The following is an 18,315-nucleotide window of genomic DNA, read 5'->3' on the forward strand; positions in this document are numbered from 1 at the left end:
TTCAGTTGCTCCAAGATATAGACAGTACTTAAATGAAGATTCCCAAACTTTCACATATATTTTTGGTTATGATACCAGCAGTGGTTTTTAATGTGTAAGAATATCAAGAACTCATTCACACTCTGAGGAAATCATTTTGAGAATACAAAACTGTTTTAGTGAAAGAAGATAAAGTGAAGAGGATATTTAATACCATGATGAGATTAAAAATCCACCTTTTAAGGCAAGAGAAGGAAAATGTAAACAATTGTTTGTTTTCTGGGCCCTTTGGTCTCCCCCCTCCACTCTAGTGTGCATTGTACACCTGCTTGTGTATTAATCAGACCTCCCCCGTTGAAATTGGGATTAAAATACCTGGTCAGGGGTAAAGACTAGTTTTTCTTCTCCTGGCAGTTGTCATGTACTTCTTTAGAAAATAACTTTCCTTTCTCAGTCCCATCAGGGCTCACAATGACCCACAACCCACCATGTACCTGCAGACATCTTTGGTGAACTTTATGTCCAATGCCAATATATCATTTCCCTTAAAGACAGAGATTGGTATAGAACTGATGGTCAGACAGTCTGGGAGATGCTGGGCCTATACCTAATGGAAATCCTGAAATACTTACTTACGAACCTTATCTATGTCACTAGCAATATTATTTGTGTTCTGCCTGTTTTACAAGGTAGTTGTTCATTACCCTTCCAGATATGTGCCTGAGCCTCAGATAAAACTAATGATGATTAGACAACTTGAAACCATTCATCAAATATATAGACCTGTAAGATCAATGATTGTAATAGTGTCATTCTAGATATGGGAAGAAGCGACAAGAGAAAACCGTTTCCTGGACTGTAACAGACTAGGAAGACAGATGGGCCAGAGGCTCTGGGCTGTGGGTTGCAGGGTGAGGCCCAGTAATAGCACCTTGAGAAAATGTTTTCAAGAAAATGTTTCTTGTTATCAAGAAAATGTTTTCCTGATCTGGGAATGAACGTTCTGAGCATCATGGGACAAACCGGTCACAGAATGCCTCCCAAACCTTGGTGCAAATTAGGACTGAAAGAGGAGGGCTTGTAAAATAAAGAATATTGCCCACCATCTAGTTCTACGGGATTCAAGTCATTGGCCATTGCAGTCACTCCCCTGCAGTACACCCTGAAAGGAATTCAGGGCGAAAGTCAGGACCCTTGTGAATGGTTGGGACCCTTGCAAAGTCAGGACCCCAGGAATTCAGGGCGAAAGTCAGGACCCTTGTGAATGGTCGGGACCCTTGCAAAGTCAGGACCCCAGGAATTCAGGGTGAAAGTCAGGACCCTTGTGAAAGGTTGGGACCCTTGCGAAGTCAGGACGCCAGGAATTCAGGGTGAAGGTCAGGACCCTTGTGAAGGGTCAAGACCCTTGCGAAGTCAGGACCCCAGGCGAAGGCCCCTTGTGCTCTGGGCAAACTGGCACAACTGGCCCTCAGATAGACATTTTGGGGAGGAGGGAACTTTATGACTCAGTTTCTTGCATCCTCCCATACTTAGAAAAGCATTTATAGCATTAACTAAGATGTCTGTTCCTCACAACTAGCAGCAACCTTGTCCTGAGTTGTGTGCTTGGTTGCACACACTCCCTGCAGCAAAAGCACGTATGTACTGACCTCCCCACCTACCGTTCCCAAGCAGTTCTCAGAGACTGCTTTCTGGGTTGTAAACCTCAGTTTGGCTCCAAGAATATTTTCCATTGATTTCTTAGGGTCACTACTTTTTCAACTTATAAAAATAATTTATTTTTACGGTTTGGAAAAAATATTTTGTTCCATTTAGTTTGGTTAATTTCATTAATTTAAAAATGTGTTTCTTTATTCTGTCACATATAAAATTATATAAAGAGAAAAAATGTGAAAAGGAGTGCTAGGATTGAGTCCAGCTGGAGGGGTTATAGCAAAAATTAGTGTTTTACACAGTGTCTTAGACCACCTTCTTTACCTTGAGCCCTGTTAAACTGTTTAATTTCCTCATGGTTCTAAGTTTAATAAAGAACTCCAGTTGTTCTATTTCTTTAAGTTTTATGTGTTACATTTCTCTTTATTTTATATGAAGTTTATTTTTAATTGGAAGATAATTGCTTTACATTGTTGTATTAGGGCTTCCTGGTGGCTCAGATGGTAAAGAATCTGCCTGCAATGCAGGAGACCTGGGTTTGATCCCTGCCTTAAGATTCCCTGGAAAAAGGAATGGTTACCCACTCTAGTATTCTTGCCTACAGAATTCCATGGACAGAGAAGCTTGGTGGGCCACAGTCTGTGGGGTTGCCAAGAGTCAGACAGGACTAAGTGACTAACACTTTCACTTTTCTTTAGGGTTAGGGTGAATTGAGAGAGGGACACTGAAACATGTGCGTTACCATATATGTAAAATAGATAGCTAACAAGAAGTTGCTGATAACACAAAGGAGTTCATCCTGGTGCTCTGTGACACCCTAGAGGGGTGCACAGGGGGGAGAGGTGGAAGAGAGGTTCAAAGAGGGAGGGGACAAATGTATATTTATGGCTGATTCACACTGTTGTATGGTGGATTCCCTGTGATTCGTTTTTTTTGTTGATGCCCAAAACATCAAGTTCAGATCTCCTCTCTTCTCTGTTTGTTAGCTAGGATTTCCCCCTGCTTTCACGCTAGTGTTTTATTTTCACTGCCAGCAAGTTGGCAAATAGGTGTGTGTGTAATAAACATTTTCCCCCGGAAATTATGAAGTCATAATTCACCCCCTGTCTTCAGGCAGCACTTTTAATATGAGGGCCAAGAGCCATTCTGATGATGTTTCACTGTGGTGCTGCCCTCCTTTGCTCTCTGTAATTGCCTCTTTCTACTGTTCATTAAAATATATTTACAGTTGTATTAAGTTTACATGAAAACAGTAGACACAGCATGAAGCAGTTTTCATTATGTAGTCATTTTAAAGTTTGTTTTTTTTTTCCTCTGCACATATTTCAGTCTTTTGTGTCTCATTCCAAATTAGCAGCTCACACTGGTAATGTGTCTAGTTAATTATATGCATGTGCATTTAAATTGCATACATTGATGTGAACCTTTTAATATACTGTGGGGTGGTCCCTTTATAGTTAGAGTGGGCCTGGTGCTCAATTGTAAATTAACATACCTCTTGAGGATGCACATAACCAGCTGATGGAAAAGCAGCCGCTCTGCTGGCCCATGGCAGGAAGGCAGCAGTACCTATTAGAGGGAACTCTCATCCCTTCCTTCCTAGACTTTTAAAGGAGGAGACAGCTGCATCTAGGGACCAAGGGGGAGTAATGGCCCCAGGACGAGTAAGCAGAGCAAGAGCTCGATTGGCTGGACCACATTTGTACTTGCAGGCTTAGGTCAAAGTGCAGCAGTTCCAAGCTCCCCAGACTTGTTGGCTGATTTGGAGCCATAACTGAGCAGATACTGTCTGGGGCTTTTAGAGGTCAGTAAGTGAAAATGAGGTCAGAAAAAGAGGTGCTGAAAACTAGGTAGTTTAGATATTAAAAGATGTATTCCCACTCTCCATGAAAATATGGTAAATTTTAGATCTTGGAAATTCTATGTATCTATTCAATCCATCTAGTCAAAGCCATGGTTTTTCCAGGAGTCATGTATGGATGTGTGAGTTGGACTGTAAAGAAAGCTGAGCACTGAAGAATTGATGCTTTTGAACTGTGGTGTTGGAGAAGACTCTTGAGAGTCCCTTGGACTGCAAAGAGATCCAACCTGTCCATCCTAAAGGAAATCGGTCCTGAATATTCACTGGACGGACTGATGCTGAAACTGAAACTCCCATAGTTTGGCCACCTGATGTGAAGAGCTGATTCATTAGAAAAGACCCTGATGCTGGGAAAGATTGAAGGGGTGAGGAGAAGGGGATGACAGAGGATGAGATGGTTGGATGACGTCACTGACTCAATGGACATGAGTTTGAGTAAGCTCTGGGAGTTCATGATGGACAAGGAAGCCTGGCGTGCTGCAGTCCATGGAGTTGCAAAGAGTCGGACATGACTGAGCAACTGAATTGAACTAAGCACAGGACTTAGGGCTCAAGACAATTTGTGACTGCAGATCCCAAGATTGTGTGTTCACAATATTGGGTGATTAAAGTAAAGGGGCTTCTTCTGTATTGCGCCTTGTACTTTGACATGATCATCTATGTTGAGTTAAAATGATTGTTTTCAGTCTTAGGAATTAATATTGGATTTGAAAACTTTCTAATGACGCTTATGACCAGCTACACTTTACAAATCTAAGGGTGCTTCTACAGGTTGTTAAATCTCTTTTGGAAAGAAGAATTCCGGCTGGTTAAATGAGGCTGTTTCCAGCTGTTCTAACGTGGACTCATTCTCGCTGAAGCGGTAGCGCTTTACCATCCTATGAAGCTTTAGCTTGAATTCCTTTCAACTGCTTCTATTTATTAACCACCTGCTGTGTTTTTTTTAAATGCCACTGTCTCCACAAGGTTACAGATGCTGATGAGGGGAGAAAGAAAAGTAGCTAAATACAAATATACATAGAGAGAAGGCTGTATGTGAGACACCCTGCTTGGTTACTCATTTAAATGACTGGTTTCTTTTTTAGGGGGATGTTACTTCCCAGATAAGTATACAGCTTTGTTGCCTCCCTTATGATGATAATGATTTTTTGGTTGAGGGTGGTATTTGCCTATGCTGACATTAGGCAGCCTCTCCGCATCCTAGCTACTTGTCATCTATAGGCTATACAGCAAGATTCACCAGGTGCCCCTCTTTGTTTCTTTTGCCATAGTGTAGCTTCTAAAGTTTAACATACATAATATATTGTCAGTATAAATAAAAATAACAGTCTTCAAAATCTGTGCCATCCTTGTTCTAAGCACTATAAAATGTGTCTTTGATTGTAGCAGCAAAGTTAGACATAAGTTGCTGCTGCTGCTGCTAAGTTGCTTCAGTTGTATCTGACTCTGTGTGACCCCATTGACTGCAGCCCACCAGGCTCCCTATCCCTGGGATTCTCCAGACAAGAACACTGGAGTGGGTTGCCATTTCCTTCTCCAATGCATGAAAGTGAAAAGTGAAAGTCAAGTTGCTCAGTCATGTCCGACTCTTAGTGACCCCATGGACTGCAGCCCACCAGGCTCCTCCGTCCATGGGATTTTCCAGGCAAGAGTACTGGAGTGGGTTGCCACTGCCTTCTCCAGACATAAGTTACTGCTAGGCTAAAATTAATTGCATCCATTTCCTTTTTCTACTTTAAGATTTTAATAGATTCATGTTATTTTGCACATCCGAATAGTATAAAGAATCTTCATTAAAATATAGTTGGCATCTTGCTCTAAGTTCTAGTCACCAGTAATCATATTCCTCGGCTACTTTTTAGGTGCCTGTGTTAGAGGTGTCGATAGCAGTTCCTTAACAACTGGTCACTTCTTAGTGGACTAGTGTCAGTTTTAATAAAATGGAATGGCATGGTTGTAACCATCTTGATAGTTTCAACAGAAACTAACATCATGTGATTTAAAACATTAGTATGTTTTCACAAGATGATTGTTTATAGTCACTAGGGTAGCAGTGTTATGTTGTTGTTCAGTCGCTCAGTCGTGTCTGACTCTTTGCCACCCCGTGGCCTGCAGCACGCCAGGCTTCCTTGTCTTTCACTATGTCCTGGAGCATGCTCAAACTCATGTCCATTGAGTCAGTGATGCCATCCAACCATCTCATCCTCTGTCATCCCCTTCTCCTCCTGCCCTCAATCTTTCCCAACATCAGGGTCTTTTCCAATGAGTCAGCTACTTTGGCCCTCCATCAGGTGGCCAAAGTATTGGAGCTTCAGCCTCAGCATCAGTCCCTCCACTGGATACTCAGGATTGATTTTCTTCAGGATTGGACTGGTTTGATCTCCTTTCTGTCCAAGAGACTCTCAAGAGTCTTCTCCAACACCACAGTTCAAAAGCATCAATTCTTTAGTGCTCAGCCTTCTTTATGGTCCAACTGTCACATCCATACATGACTCCTGGGGAAAACCGTAGCTTTGACTAGACGGACGTTTGTTGGCAGAGTAATAGCTCTGCTTTGTAATGTGCTGTCTAGGTTTGTCATGGCTTTTCTTCCAAAGAGCAAGCGTCTTTTAATTTCATGGCTGCAGTCACCATCTGCAGTGATTTTGGAGCCCAAAAAAATAAAGCACAGTACAGTTACATTTAATATAGAGCTGGAACTTTGAAATGAGAGCATCTTGGGTTCAAATCTCAATTCTCCTACTTGCTAGGTGTGATAAACATTGGTCTGTTTCCTCGTCTATAAAATGGGGCTACTAATCCTGCCTGCTTGGGCCAACAGGAAGAGTAAGGGAGGGGGTGTAAGTAATATGGCTGGTTCAGTGCCTGGCACATAGAAGTACTTAAAAAGTGGTAACTATTATCATTACTCATTTATTAATATGATATTTGTTAACCACCCACTATGTATCAAGGGCATTCTTAGGCACTGAGAATTTGATGTGAATAAAACACTTATACTTCTGCTCTTGTAGACTTTATAGCCTCTCTAATCTGATGATAGAGAGGGGTAGGGTCAGAGTGGGGAGTGAGGGTGATGCCTGGATATTGTGATGCTATTTTTCAGACTGGTTCCTTTTAAATATTGCTTCTATTTAGCTTCTGCATTAAAATGAAAGTGTCAGTTGCTCAGTCGTGTCCAACTCTTTGCAACCCTGTGGACCGTGGCTCCCCTGTCCATTGGATTCTCCAGGCAAGAATACTGGTCCTCTGTCCACGGAATTCTCTAGGCAAGAGTACTGGGGTGGGTTGCCATTTCCTTCTCCAGGGGATCTTCCCATCCCAAGGGTTGAATCCAGGTCTCCCTATTGCAGGCGGATTCTTTACCTTCTGAGAATTATCCTTCCTACTGGGCTTCCCAGGTGGTGCTAGTGGTAAAGAACCCACTTGCCAGTGCAGCATAGGTAAGAGACTCGGGTTCAATCCCTGGGTCAGGAAGATCCCTTGGAGGAGGGCATGGCAACCCATTCCAGTAATCTTGCCTGGAGAATCCCATAGACAGAGGAGCCCTATGGGCTACAGTCCATAGGGTCACAAACAGTCACACACAATGAGCAGGCATGCAGGCATCCTTCTAATTACTGTGTTAATGTATACCCTGCATTGCAGGCAGATTCATTACCATCTGAGCCACCTGGGGGATTCCCTGGTTGACGTATATCCATTGCACTAAAATTCACATAGGATTTGTCTTAATTGGGAAGTATGTGCTGTGGGTTTATAAAGCAGTTGATGAAATTGAATTCCTGATTCATGCTGGATGCAGTTTTGAAAAATAAAGACATATCATATATGTCTTTGATATCATATCATTGATTTTATAAGTGTTTCTTAAAGAAGCTTCTAACTTTGGATTCATTTTCCTGTGATTCTCTTTAATACTTAATGCATTGAAATTGAAATTGAAGACCATACAGACTTAACTTTAGGGCATGACAATTGTGTTAAAAAAATTTTTTTTCAGACAAAGGTAGAAATGATTTATCAGTTCTGATTTTCCCTAAATAACCTTGGATTTTAACTAGCGTTTAACAGATAGAACCAGAGGAGTACTTTAACAGTCATTTGTGCTTTATTAGTATAATTCAAGATGACAGGCTAGCACTTTTCAGAGCTTGGCATAGTCTGGAAATATTCATGCCATCTGAATGGTTCCCCATGGATTAGAGGTGAAAAAGTTCTACAGCAAAGATCCAAGAATCCAGAGTAGTTTTATTTTCAAATGTTAATTCTTATCATTTTTCCTATGAATACTAAGAAACCACTAGGGAGCTATGAGAATCTTTTTACAATTAATTGGTCTAATCTAGAGGCGCCTTTAGGAGAAGCCCCTAGAATTATAAGAATAAGAAACCTGGTCGATGAGGCCTGAAATTACAGCAGCCATTGATCAAGGGTTACTTTGCTTCCTAACCTTAATACCCTTCTTCTTCTTAATAAGAATTGTAAAAATTCTCACTAGTTTTATAGGACCCTTTTTGGAAAGTCCACATATGCAATACTATCTTTATCTTGTTGGTCATTTTATTAATATGTAGAGAAAGTGTGATAACTGTTTTCATTTAAAATGAGAAATGTAAATTTGACCATGAAAAGGTGCAGAGTTTATCCAAACGTTCTGTTACTCTTTTATGTTATCCATTGCAGGGCTCATTTCTCTTGGCCTCTTGTTTTTCCTCTTCACTTAGTCCTCTCACACATTAAGTTTTAGAATGAATTTCACTGTCCCCAAGCCCTCCAGTGAGACATTCTTTACTCAACCTTGAATTATATATAATTTTTAAAAAATCATAAAATAGGATTTTAAACTCAAATCAAAGTTTGCTTTTGGAGCTCTTCTTTTACCAGACCTGAAAAGACCATGAAATATAAAATCATTGTCATTTTGCAAACAAGTCAGAAGAATTTATTTTATCTAAAATCGATGTCAGGATTACATACTCAAATTGCAACTTAGTTCGGGTACGATAGTAATCATCAAAGCTGATCTTTATAATACCATGAAGTCTCTGCGCATAAGTCAGTCTCATAACTAGAGATATAAAGGAGGGTGACAGACAGAGCTTTGAGTCATGATGTAGCTGTGTGACCTTTTGACAGTTACTTAAACTCTCTGAGCTTTTTCAGCTGTAAAGTATAACCTACCTGGAATGTTCTTATGAGAGTATGAGCTGCTTGGTACAAAATACCAGGCAGATGATAATTCAAAATTGCTTTTTCATATCTTAGTTAACTTTTCAACTAAAGATTTTTTAAATGTTATACTTGACAATACAATAAAACTTAGGCCAATTCAATGATCTATGTGTTTGTATATAAAAAGTTAAAAATTGACTTAGAAATGAAATTCTCCAGACATTTTGTGAATATTTACTAAATGCCTTGCAAGGCTGCAGGTGCTGGGAGTACAGGGTGACAGAGAGGAACAAAACCTCAAAGTCTACACAGTCTGGTTGGAGAGGAGATAAGCAAGCAGATACTTAGGAGGCCTGCTGTCCTTAAAGAATGCAAGTTGGCGGGATTCTCATCAGCGGAAGTGTCCTTGAGGAGGAATAGTTTAATTGAATCTTGGATGAGAAAATGAGTACAAGATTGTTAGGCAGAGAGTTGGGGAAGGGGTTTTCCCAGAAGAGAGAACAGTGGGGGAGAGAGATTAGAAACTACCAGAAACTTGGCATGACTGAAAAGGGTTTTGTTTCCCCCCCACACCCCCCACACCCCCGCCGCTGATATAACAAGGGCCCAGATCATAAAAGCCTCCTGTGTTATGCTACAATGTTAATTTTAATTTTGGTGTTATTTTTGGGAAGCATGTGAAAGAATTTATGCCAGCAAATGACTTTAATCAAACACATAGCTTAGATATCTTTGACTTCGCTTAGAAAACTTTACTAAACCAGTTTTTTCTGGTATATTTCATTCTAGTTCTTTCTAGTCATACACTGACCTGACTTTCATATCAGAGGAAACAATTATCTTGTTTAACCTGAGACTAGCATCACATGGATGTTAGGCACTTGCATATTTATGACCTTTCTTGAAAACTGTGAAAATTGCCATGCAGATCTTTAAATTTTAGTAGCTCCCAGCAGTGAAATACCAAGTACACCACATCTGACAATCTCATTTCTTAATCTATTATAGCGTGAGGCCACGGAGGGAAATTCTGCTCTTGGGTACCATCCAACACCCCAAGCATTTTAGCACAGTTGGCACAAGGCTGTCACAGACACTTGTTCCAATGCACGTCTCACGTGGTGAGGCTGCTTCATCATAAGTATATTGTTCTTGACAGTGAACAGTAAGAAACCACTGGTGGACGTGTTTTACACTGCACGTCACCCAGTTTCTTTCTGCAGCCTGATTTAGAGACGCAAGAACATTTGTTCAACATAGCCTTATGGAGACGTCCTGGTTCTGTGGCCTTGATTCAGACAAGTAACAGTCGTCTGCATGTACTGCCTGTCCTCTGCCCCCACTTCTGGCTGTAAGCAGGAAGCACATTAGGAATCTCAGCCACTGAGGATGGCTTGGGTGTTCTCTGGGATTCTAGGCTTAGTTTCTAACCTGTTTAGGAAACCTTCACTTCCCTTCCAGGCCATAGGCAGTGCAGTTTTTCTCCTGTGTGAGCCAGCCTCCCAGCCAAGAAGCATTTTCCTCGTCCTTGTCCTTGACAGTCCTCGGATCTGCCTAAATTCCTGACTCTGACCTTGCTTGGTGCCAGTTTCTCAAGACACAAATCTATAAAAGCAACATGAAAGTATCACGTAACAGTGTTTTGAACAAGTCAAATTATATAACAGAACCAACTAAGAGATGTCATGTCATGGGGAAAAAATGTGTGGTTTGGAGTCAAACAGCCTGCCATTTGTGAAATTGGATCTCCCAGATAGATACCAACGTGCTGGTTACTGCGCTGGGTGTCTTACACGTGTCACCGCCACAGCGCATCAGGGAGGTTTCCACGCAGAAACCAGGCCTTTGAGGGCTGGTGCGCGTGTCCCGGGTACATGCCTTTTACGGGGAGGCTGTGGGATTCAGCTCCAGATACATCTTTCTGCCTGTGCTTCTTTGACCATGCAATGCTGTCTCTCAAAAGTGTCTTTAGATAAGTGAATGTTTTATTAAGTAATGCATTACCCTGGTATAGTGCTTTGAGGTTTATGAAGTACTTTCATTTATGTATCATTTGATTTACAGAACAATTCTGGGGTAAGTATAACGATCCCTGTTTCACAAGACAGAAAACTGAGGCTCTGTAAGGTTAAGTGATTTGAAGCAATTTATAAATGGCAAAACCAGTATTCATAAACTTTAGAAAAAGCCACAAGAACTGTCGGTGGGGTGTACTTGCATCGTTCCCCCTGCTAAGGGTAGACATTGTGTCCTGCTTGTTACTGTGGCCAAAGGCCTATTAATTACACTGATCCCCGAATGGGAAGTGCGTATGTTGTTTAAGTCCAGTTCCAGATTTCCACTGCGTTAGCTTTGGTTTACACACTCTTCGTGTAATGCTTACTTTTCTACCTGAGTACCTCGAGTACATTCCAAGGATGGACATACTGAATATATATCTGCCTCACAGGACTGTTTCACATTGGGCGACTAACAAACAAATTTTCCTTTATATGTGCTTGTTTTCACATATAAAACTGTTCTTTGCTCCAGCCTTCATTACGATCGTAAAGCTGATGTGGCTATGATGATGGTGTATTGATGGTGTATAATGATGGTGTATTGTACTTTTCTTGACCTTAGTTGCAAATACCTTCCTCTCCCCGCTCCTCCCGTGGGGAGAGATCTATGCATTTTAGTAGCTGACTCTTTCTTTACAGTTACTTTGTTTTCTTCTTCAGGTTTTGTGATGAAGGCACCTGTACAGATAAAGCCAATATTCTCTATGCCTGGGCAAGAAATGCTCCCCCAACGAGACTCCCCAAAGGTAAACCTGAGGCCTCTTGGATATTCTTATATTAAGCTGCTTAGTTTTTTATTCCAAAGTATTTTTTGTTATATGTTCTTTCCAACAGCTGTTGGCCATGTTCTGTGTTGTAATTTCACACTAAAAAAGTACCCTTACTACCTGCTTTGTATTGAATAGGTTTCATTTAGGTAGTTATTCTTCCTCTGCCTCTCTTTGGTAAGTAATTTGCTCACACAACAGTTTAGATAGAATTAGAAAATAGCTGAGTATACCTCAAATCACCTTTGGCCGGAGGCACATTGGTTCTTGACAGCAGGAGCATTCCGTGAGCCAGGAGAGCCAGGAATTAAGTAAATCGCCATTTCAGCAAACAGATTTTTTTTTTAAACAGTTCTGGAGCCTGGCTATTTAATGTGATGCCAAACCTCAGCTGGCTCTCTGAGTTCCCCTCTAAACTGTTCATAGCATCCAGGATGTGAGAGATTTACCAGAGTCCCCTTTGTTACTGAGATCTCTCTTAGGATCAGAGTGAATGTGCAGTCCTGATACCAGAAGGACTGCCGTGGTTCAGGGATGGAGGGGTAGCATCTTGCAGTGCCTCCCTAACTGCTGCCTGCACTAATTTTTAATTTCTTAAATCTTTTTAGACAGCTTTAAAGGTTGCCTTCTATTTATAGTTAGTACAAAATATTGCCTAAATTCCTCTTGTCATGTAAGGCTTGAGCCTTGAGCCTCTCTACAGCCCTACATTTTGATGTCTGTTTTGCTTTACTTCAAATGAGTGCTAGAATCTTCTCTAGAGTTTTTTCAAGCTGCTGCTGCTGCTGCTGCTGCTAAGTGGCTTCAGTCATGTCTGACTCTGCGTGACCCCATAGACGGCAGCCCACCAGGCTCCCCCGTCGCTGGGATTCTCCAGGCAAGAACACTGGAGTGGGTTGCCATTTCCTTCTCCAATGCAGGAAAGTGAAAAGTGAAAGTCAAGTCACACAGTCGTGTCCAACTCTTAGCGACCCCAGGGACTGCAGCCCACCAGGCTCCTCTGTCCATGGGATTTTCCAGGCAAGAGTACTGGAGTGGGGTGCCATTGCCTTCTCTGTTTTCCAGGCAGCCACTACCAAACAAAGTTCAGAAACTAATAGGTAGGTTTGTCATAAATTTGTTGATGTTTTTAAGATACATTAGCAGAGAAGGTAAGACTTTTTTCTCTCTATCTGTAAATATTTTCTCTGCAGAGTTTTTTGTTTTTGTTTTAGCTTACTAGCAAACTCTGCTAATAAGACTCTTAAGAACCCTTCAGATTCCAATAATTTATTGACATTGTAATCTAGTAAGTAGTTGGTTTCTTCAGTGATATTTTTGCACAAAAATACAAATATTTTTGTTTTCACATGGGAAAAAAACAATTCCCCTGAGATGATCTTAAGAAGTCTAATTCCCTGTATTCAATCAAAGTAAAAATGGATATGTAAGTAAGTGAGAGTCACTCAGTCCTGTCCAACTCTTTGCGACCCCATGGACTGTAGCCCACCAGGCTTCTCTGTCCTTGGAATTCTCCAGGCCAGAACACTGGAGTAGGTAGCCGTTCCCTTCTCCAGGGGATCTTCCCAACCTGGGAATCGAACTGGGGTCTCCTGCATTGCAGTCTGTTTCTTTACCAGCTGAGCCACCAGGGAAGCCCAAAAATGTGTATAAGTATATGCAAAACAAAGTGAAATAATAGGTTTGTGCGTGTCTGTTACGTAATCAGCAAGGACAGAATTTCGTTTTCTTTATTTTGTTTTGTTTCTTGAAAAATGAATGAGTTGTCCTCTTAAAGTATAAGTGATTACACTAGTTCTGAAGTAGAGACTACAAATAGACTTCCGTCAGAGTTTTGAGGAGAAATAATAGATTACATCAGAGATTTTCATTGAACAGCTGGTTTATTGTTATTTTCATCTAGTTGCATATGTTACATACTATTTTCTTTCCATTTGGATTTCATAGATCAGCAACCTTTGACTAGCTCTATTTTAGAGTTCCATTTCTAAAATACAAATTTATCTTCTTTTGAAAATCTTCAGGTGTTGGATTCAGAGTTGGAGGAGAGACTGGAAGCAAATACTTTGTACTCCAGGTACACTATGGGGATATTAGTGCTTTTAGAGGTAAGTTTTGAAATGTTGAAACTAAGCTCAACTTTCATTACTATATTGTTTAGACTATATGCACTAACTATTACCTATGTAATAAAATGAAGAATTAACTATACCCTCTTCCCACTAGGAAACAGTGTCTAGTGCAGCCTAGAAGCTGCTTCTGTGTCCTGGAATTTGGGACTATTGGAGTGAAAAGTGTTAGTCAGTCACTCAGTCATGTTTGACTCTGCTGCTCTGTGGACTGGGGACCTCCAGGCTGGAATAGTGGAGTGGGTTGCTATTTCCTTCTCCTTGGGATCTTCCCAACCCTGCAACTCTGCATTGCAGGCAGAGTCTTTACCGTTTGAGCCACCAGACATGAGTTTTATTTGAAAGTTACAGTCTCTTACACACATTTTCTCTCATTCATCCTACTGTGCTTTCTCTTACACTGACTTTAGGGTTCTCTTCCTTTCCAGAGTATTATCTTATCCACTGTTTCCTACTAAGAGGTTCCTTCTAAGCAGCAGCATTAGAAAGAATAGAGACTGGTAATTAATTTCTGTTCCTAGAAGCAAGTCACTGGAGAGTCACTGGGTTTCGTGATGGCAGGGAAGTTCTCAGACACGCGGGTTCACGTCAGTGCTGTCTGTAATCCACACTTGTCTCTTATCTGTTGTCAACTCCACTGATGTTCAGACCCCTCCCCGTCCACAGAGGCTTCTGAATATTGCCTGGGACTCTTGTTGGTCCACCTGTATGACTAGGCACTTTGCTCGAGTGCTCCTTTTCTTACCATAGACTCTTTAACCTGAGGATGGGGCCCTGTTGCCAAGGCAGCCGAGACCGTAATTATCACTCCTTCTGCTGCATTTAATCAAACTCCAGCTGCATTCCAGGTTCACACTTTGGTGTTCACAGGAGTGCAAACATTAAGCAGTCTTCTTGGCGTGTCAGCCTTCCGCTTGCCTTGCCGACATACGTGTTTTCTCGAGTTCTCTAATTCAACATTGTGTTTCTACTAACTAACCTCATACATTCTGCTCTCTGGATACATTAGCTTTCTATCCATCAATGAAGTGTAGAAGTACTGTGTCCACCTCCGCCTATGAAACACCCCGAAGGCCTTTGCTGAGCGAGCACCCCGTGGTGAGGATGTCCACAGGTTCTCAGCATCAGGGCTGGGACAATAAATACAGTCTTCCTCTGGAAAAGGATGTTGGAAAGAATAAATTTAAATCAACTATGTGCTTCAGTTAAAATTTTTAGAAAGAATAAATTTATATAATAAAATTATAATTAGTATTGCCATCAGATGTATTATCAATTAAACAAGCTCCTGTGGACCAGCTCATGAGCCTAACTTCCAAGTAAAACCTGTTTTATATTTAAAGTATGCTGTGAGTTATATATAAATAGCTTTCCATTTTTGGAACAGAACCTAAAATCTTATGTTGTTAATTATAGCACTGAGCCAAGGTTTTGTTGAAAACAGAGGAATAAATAATGTTCATGTTTAAGGAACAAAGACACAAATTTACTGCTCTAAAATTTGCCATGTGGGTATCAGGGGAACAGGCTGATTCTAAGACTGCTGACTTCCAAAGCATTGACAAGACTATTATTTTCCCAAAGAAATAGGGAGGGCTTTCCCCAATCACCACAACTAGAGTAGTTGGTCATACCCCACAGCCCTCCAACCTCAAATCTATCCTCTATAGAACTCTAGACTTCCAGCCTAATTCCTCTGAACTTCGTAGTACTTCCTTATAGATACTGCACTGATACCCCCAGGGCAAAGGGAAAATACATCATATACTAGTTTTCAAAACATATTACTATAATAATTTAATTTAACTTATTACTGATGAAGAATTACTTTTGTTTTGTAATTTATGTTCAATTTGGTATCATGAAAAAGTACTGATGTTTAATTTATAAATATATCATCATTATTTACTATAAGGGACTGGAAACTTTTATATTGGTTTTTCATTTTTCACTTTTCTGAGAAACGTTTTTCAAAGAGATAGTACATATGAGGTAGAAAGATTACTGGTCCTATAACTTACAGATCTTATAATAATGTAATAGAAATGTAAACAAAAAATTTCACCCATGTAATTCAGTCAGTAGCATTAGATACTATCTTGTGCCTTAAGCTATACATGGATGGCTTAGAATAGCAAGTAAACAACATGAGAAAATATCAAATCTCACTAAAATAACAAGGGAGCATTTTGCGTTTATACTTAATTGGGTGTGAGTGCAGATTGAATTATAAAACCCAGGGCTGCCAGGGTTTAGATGAATATGCTACAGTTTGGGGAACTCTGTGAATTAGTACAGTGTTTTGGAAGGCAGCTTTATCATATTGTATACATTTTATATAAAACATTAAAATCTTGCTCTAGGCTTCTGTCTTCAACTAAAGGAGGGGTTTTGTTGGATTTTTTTGGTTTTGTTTTCTAAGGAGCTACCTACCCACAGTTATTTATATACCATTAACTAGTAATATGAAAACCTGGAAAGTTGATGAAAGACCCTTAATAGGGGACTAATTAAATAAATGGTATAACAACAAAAATAGCAACTCATAAATTTTTATACAGACTACATAAAGCCATAAATATGCTTGTATGTTTTCAATGGTTATAAGGAACAGGGAATAAAAGGAAGCCATCAGTAAGCTGAAAGACAGGATTGTGTGATTTTTTTCCCTTTACAATGTTATGATTATCTTCATGTTTTTAAATTCTTCTCATATAAACACTGTGTTAAGTATCTGCCAGTTAGCACACTATACTTCTACTCATACCCTCCTAATTAAAGTGTTAAAGTAAATCTCTATGTGCCTGATTAACTATAAGAAGTGACTTATACTTTAAGAAGATTCTATATAGTGATCTCACAGTTAGCCAGATGAATCTAGAAGTGGAATTGTAGCATCATATCTTTTAATAATTAAAAATGAATTATATATGTTCTGTATATGTATACATATATACGTAATCATCTTAGTGAAGATTCAAACTTTATGTTAAAACTATTAATGATATTTTTTAGGATATAAATTATAAATCAAAAGCAGATTAGCACCACAAGGAAATCACTGCACTCTGCCAAAAAGTGAGAAAATGTTTGGTTTAAGCGTATGAGCATTTTTCTACACAAGGAAGGTCTTGGAGACTTGGGAAGCCTGTGTGTGTTAGTCGCTCAGTCGTGCCTGACTCTTTGCGACACCATGGGCTGCAATCCACCAGGTTCCTCTGTCCATGAGATTTTCCAGGAAAGGATACTGGAGTGGGTTGCCATTTCCTTCTCCAGGGGATCTTCCCAAGGGATCGAACCCCGGTCTCCTGCACTGCAGGCAGATTCTTTACCGACTGAGCTACAACACAAGGAAGGTTTTAGAGACTTGGGAAGCCTAGGACATGTCTTTAATCATGCATCAACAGTGAAGGTAAAATGTCTTCTGATGTTTGTTGGAGAACGTGCCTTGAAGCCAGCTGGGTGCGTCTTGGATTGGGATGTCTAGTAGTGGGGAAAGATTGATCTGCGGGATCGCCTGAAATATTTGTTTTGGTTTGGTTTTTTGTTTTAGAAGTAGAGCAGAATGTGACGCTGTAAAAGCAACAGTTAAAAGGGCCCAACTTCATTAGATGCTACGCCAGTCTTATGTCAGATCTGGGCTAGTGTGGGGTATGCTGATCTTCCTGCCCCGAGGAGTCTAGTACATTCTCGAAGGAGAGACCAGCGCAGGAGCAGGATGTTTTTAGGCAGAAGTAGAAATGCATCCCAGACACAGGGGCTGTGGGGTGGCCAGCGGGCAGGTCTGCCTGGAAGGGCAGGGGGATGGTGTCTGGGAAAGACTTCTTAGAAGATGGAGCCTTTGCAAGGATTCACACTGCGGATGGGGACTGCAGCCATGAAACTAAAAGACGCTTGCTCCTAGGAAGGAAAGTTATGACCAACCTAGACAGCAAATTAAAAAGCAGAGACATTACTTTACAACAAAGGTCCGTCTAGTCGAGGCTATGGTTTTTCCAGTGGTCATGTATGGCTGTGAGAGTTGGACTGTGAAGAAAGCTGAGTGCTGAAGAATTGCTGCTTTTGAACTGTGGTGTTGGAGAAGGCTCTTGAGAGTCCCTTGGTCTACAAGGAGACCCAACCAGTCCATCCTAGAGGAGATCAGTCCTGGGTGTTCATTGGAAGGGCTGATGCTGAAACTGAAACTCCAATACTTTGGCCACCTCATGTGAAGAGCTGACTCATTGGAAAAGACCCTGATGCTGGGAAAGATTGAAGGTGGGAGGAGAAGGGGACAACAGAGGATGAGATGGTTGGATGGCATCACTGACTCAATGGACATGAATTTGAGTAAACTCTGGGAGCTGGTGATGGACAGGGAGGCTTGGCGTGCTGCGGTCCATGGGTCTCAAACAGTTGGACACAACTGAGCAACTGAACTAAACTGAACTGACATGGTAATCAGGAGCCTACAGTCAGGTGGGGGCTGGGAGGAGATGTGTTCCAGATGGAGTAAAAGTGTGTGCATGGATTTGGGGTGAGGAGCCTCAGGCCCACCAGGAACTCTTGGCAACAGCCTTACTGGAGTGTGAAATGCCAAGGGACAAGTGGCAAGAAATGAGGAGATGGCTGATAGGTGGGGACCGGACCACACAGATCCTGTTAGGGCTGTTCTGAAACCACTCAGTGTGCTTCCCAGTGGTAACCTGATC

The 18,315-nt window shown here is 41.0% G+C and overlaps 1 protein-coding gene across 46 annotated transcripts in view; it reads left to right on the top strand.

Moving 5' to 3' along the window:
* Positions 1-18,315, top strand: part of PAM (peptidylglycine alpha-amidating monooxygenase) — a 323,041-nt gene that overhangs the window by 205,292 nt on the left and 99,434 nt on the right. For all 46 annotated transcript variants that reach the window (XM_069590225.1, XM_069590236.1, XM_069590190.1 and 43 more), the window contains 2 exons: positions 11,389-11,474; positions 13,520-13,603. In XM_069590225.1, coding sequence (XP_069446326.1) covers positions 11,389-11,474; positions 13,520-13,603 — 170 coding nt within the window. The remainder of the gene's footprint in view (positions 1-11,388; positions 11,475-13,519; positions 13,604-18,315) is intronic.

Source organism: Ovis canadensis, chromosome 5 (genome assembly GCF_042477335.2).
Source record: "Ovis canadensis isolate MfBH-ARS-UI-01 breed Bighorn chromosome 5, ARS-UI_OviCan_v2, whole genome shotgun sequence".
Taxonomy (NCBI): Eukaryota; Metazoa; Chordata; class Mammalia; order Artiodactyla; family Bovidae; genus Ovis; species Ovis canadensis.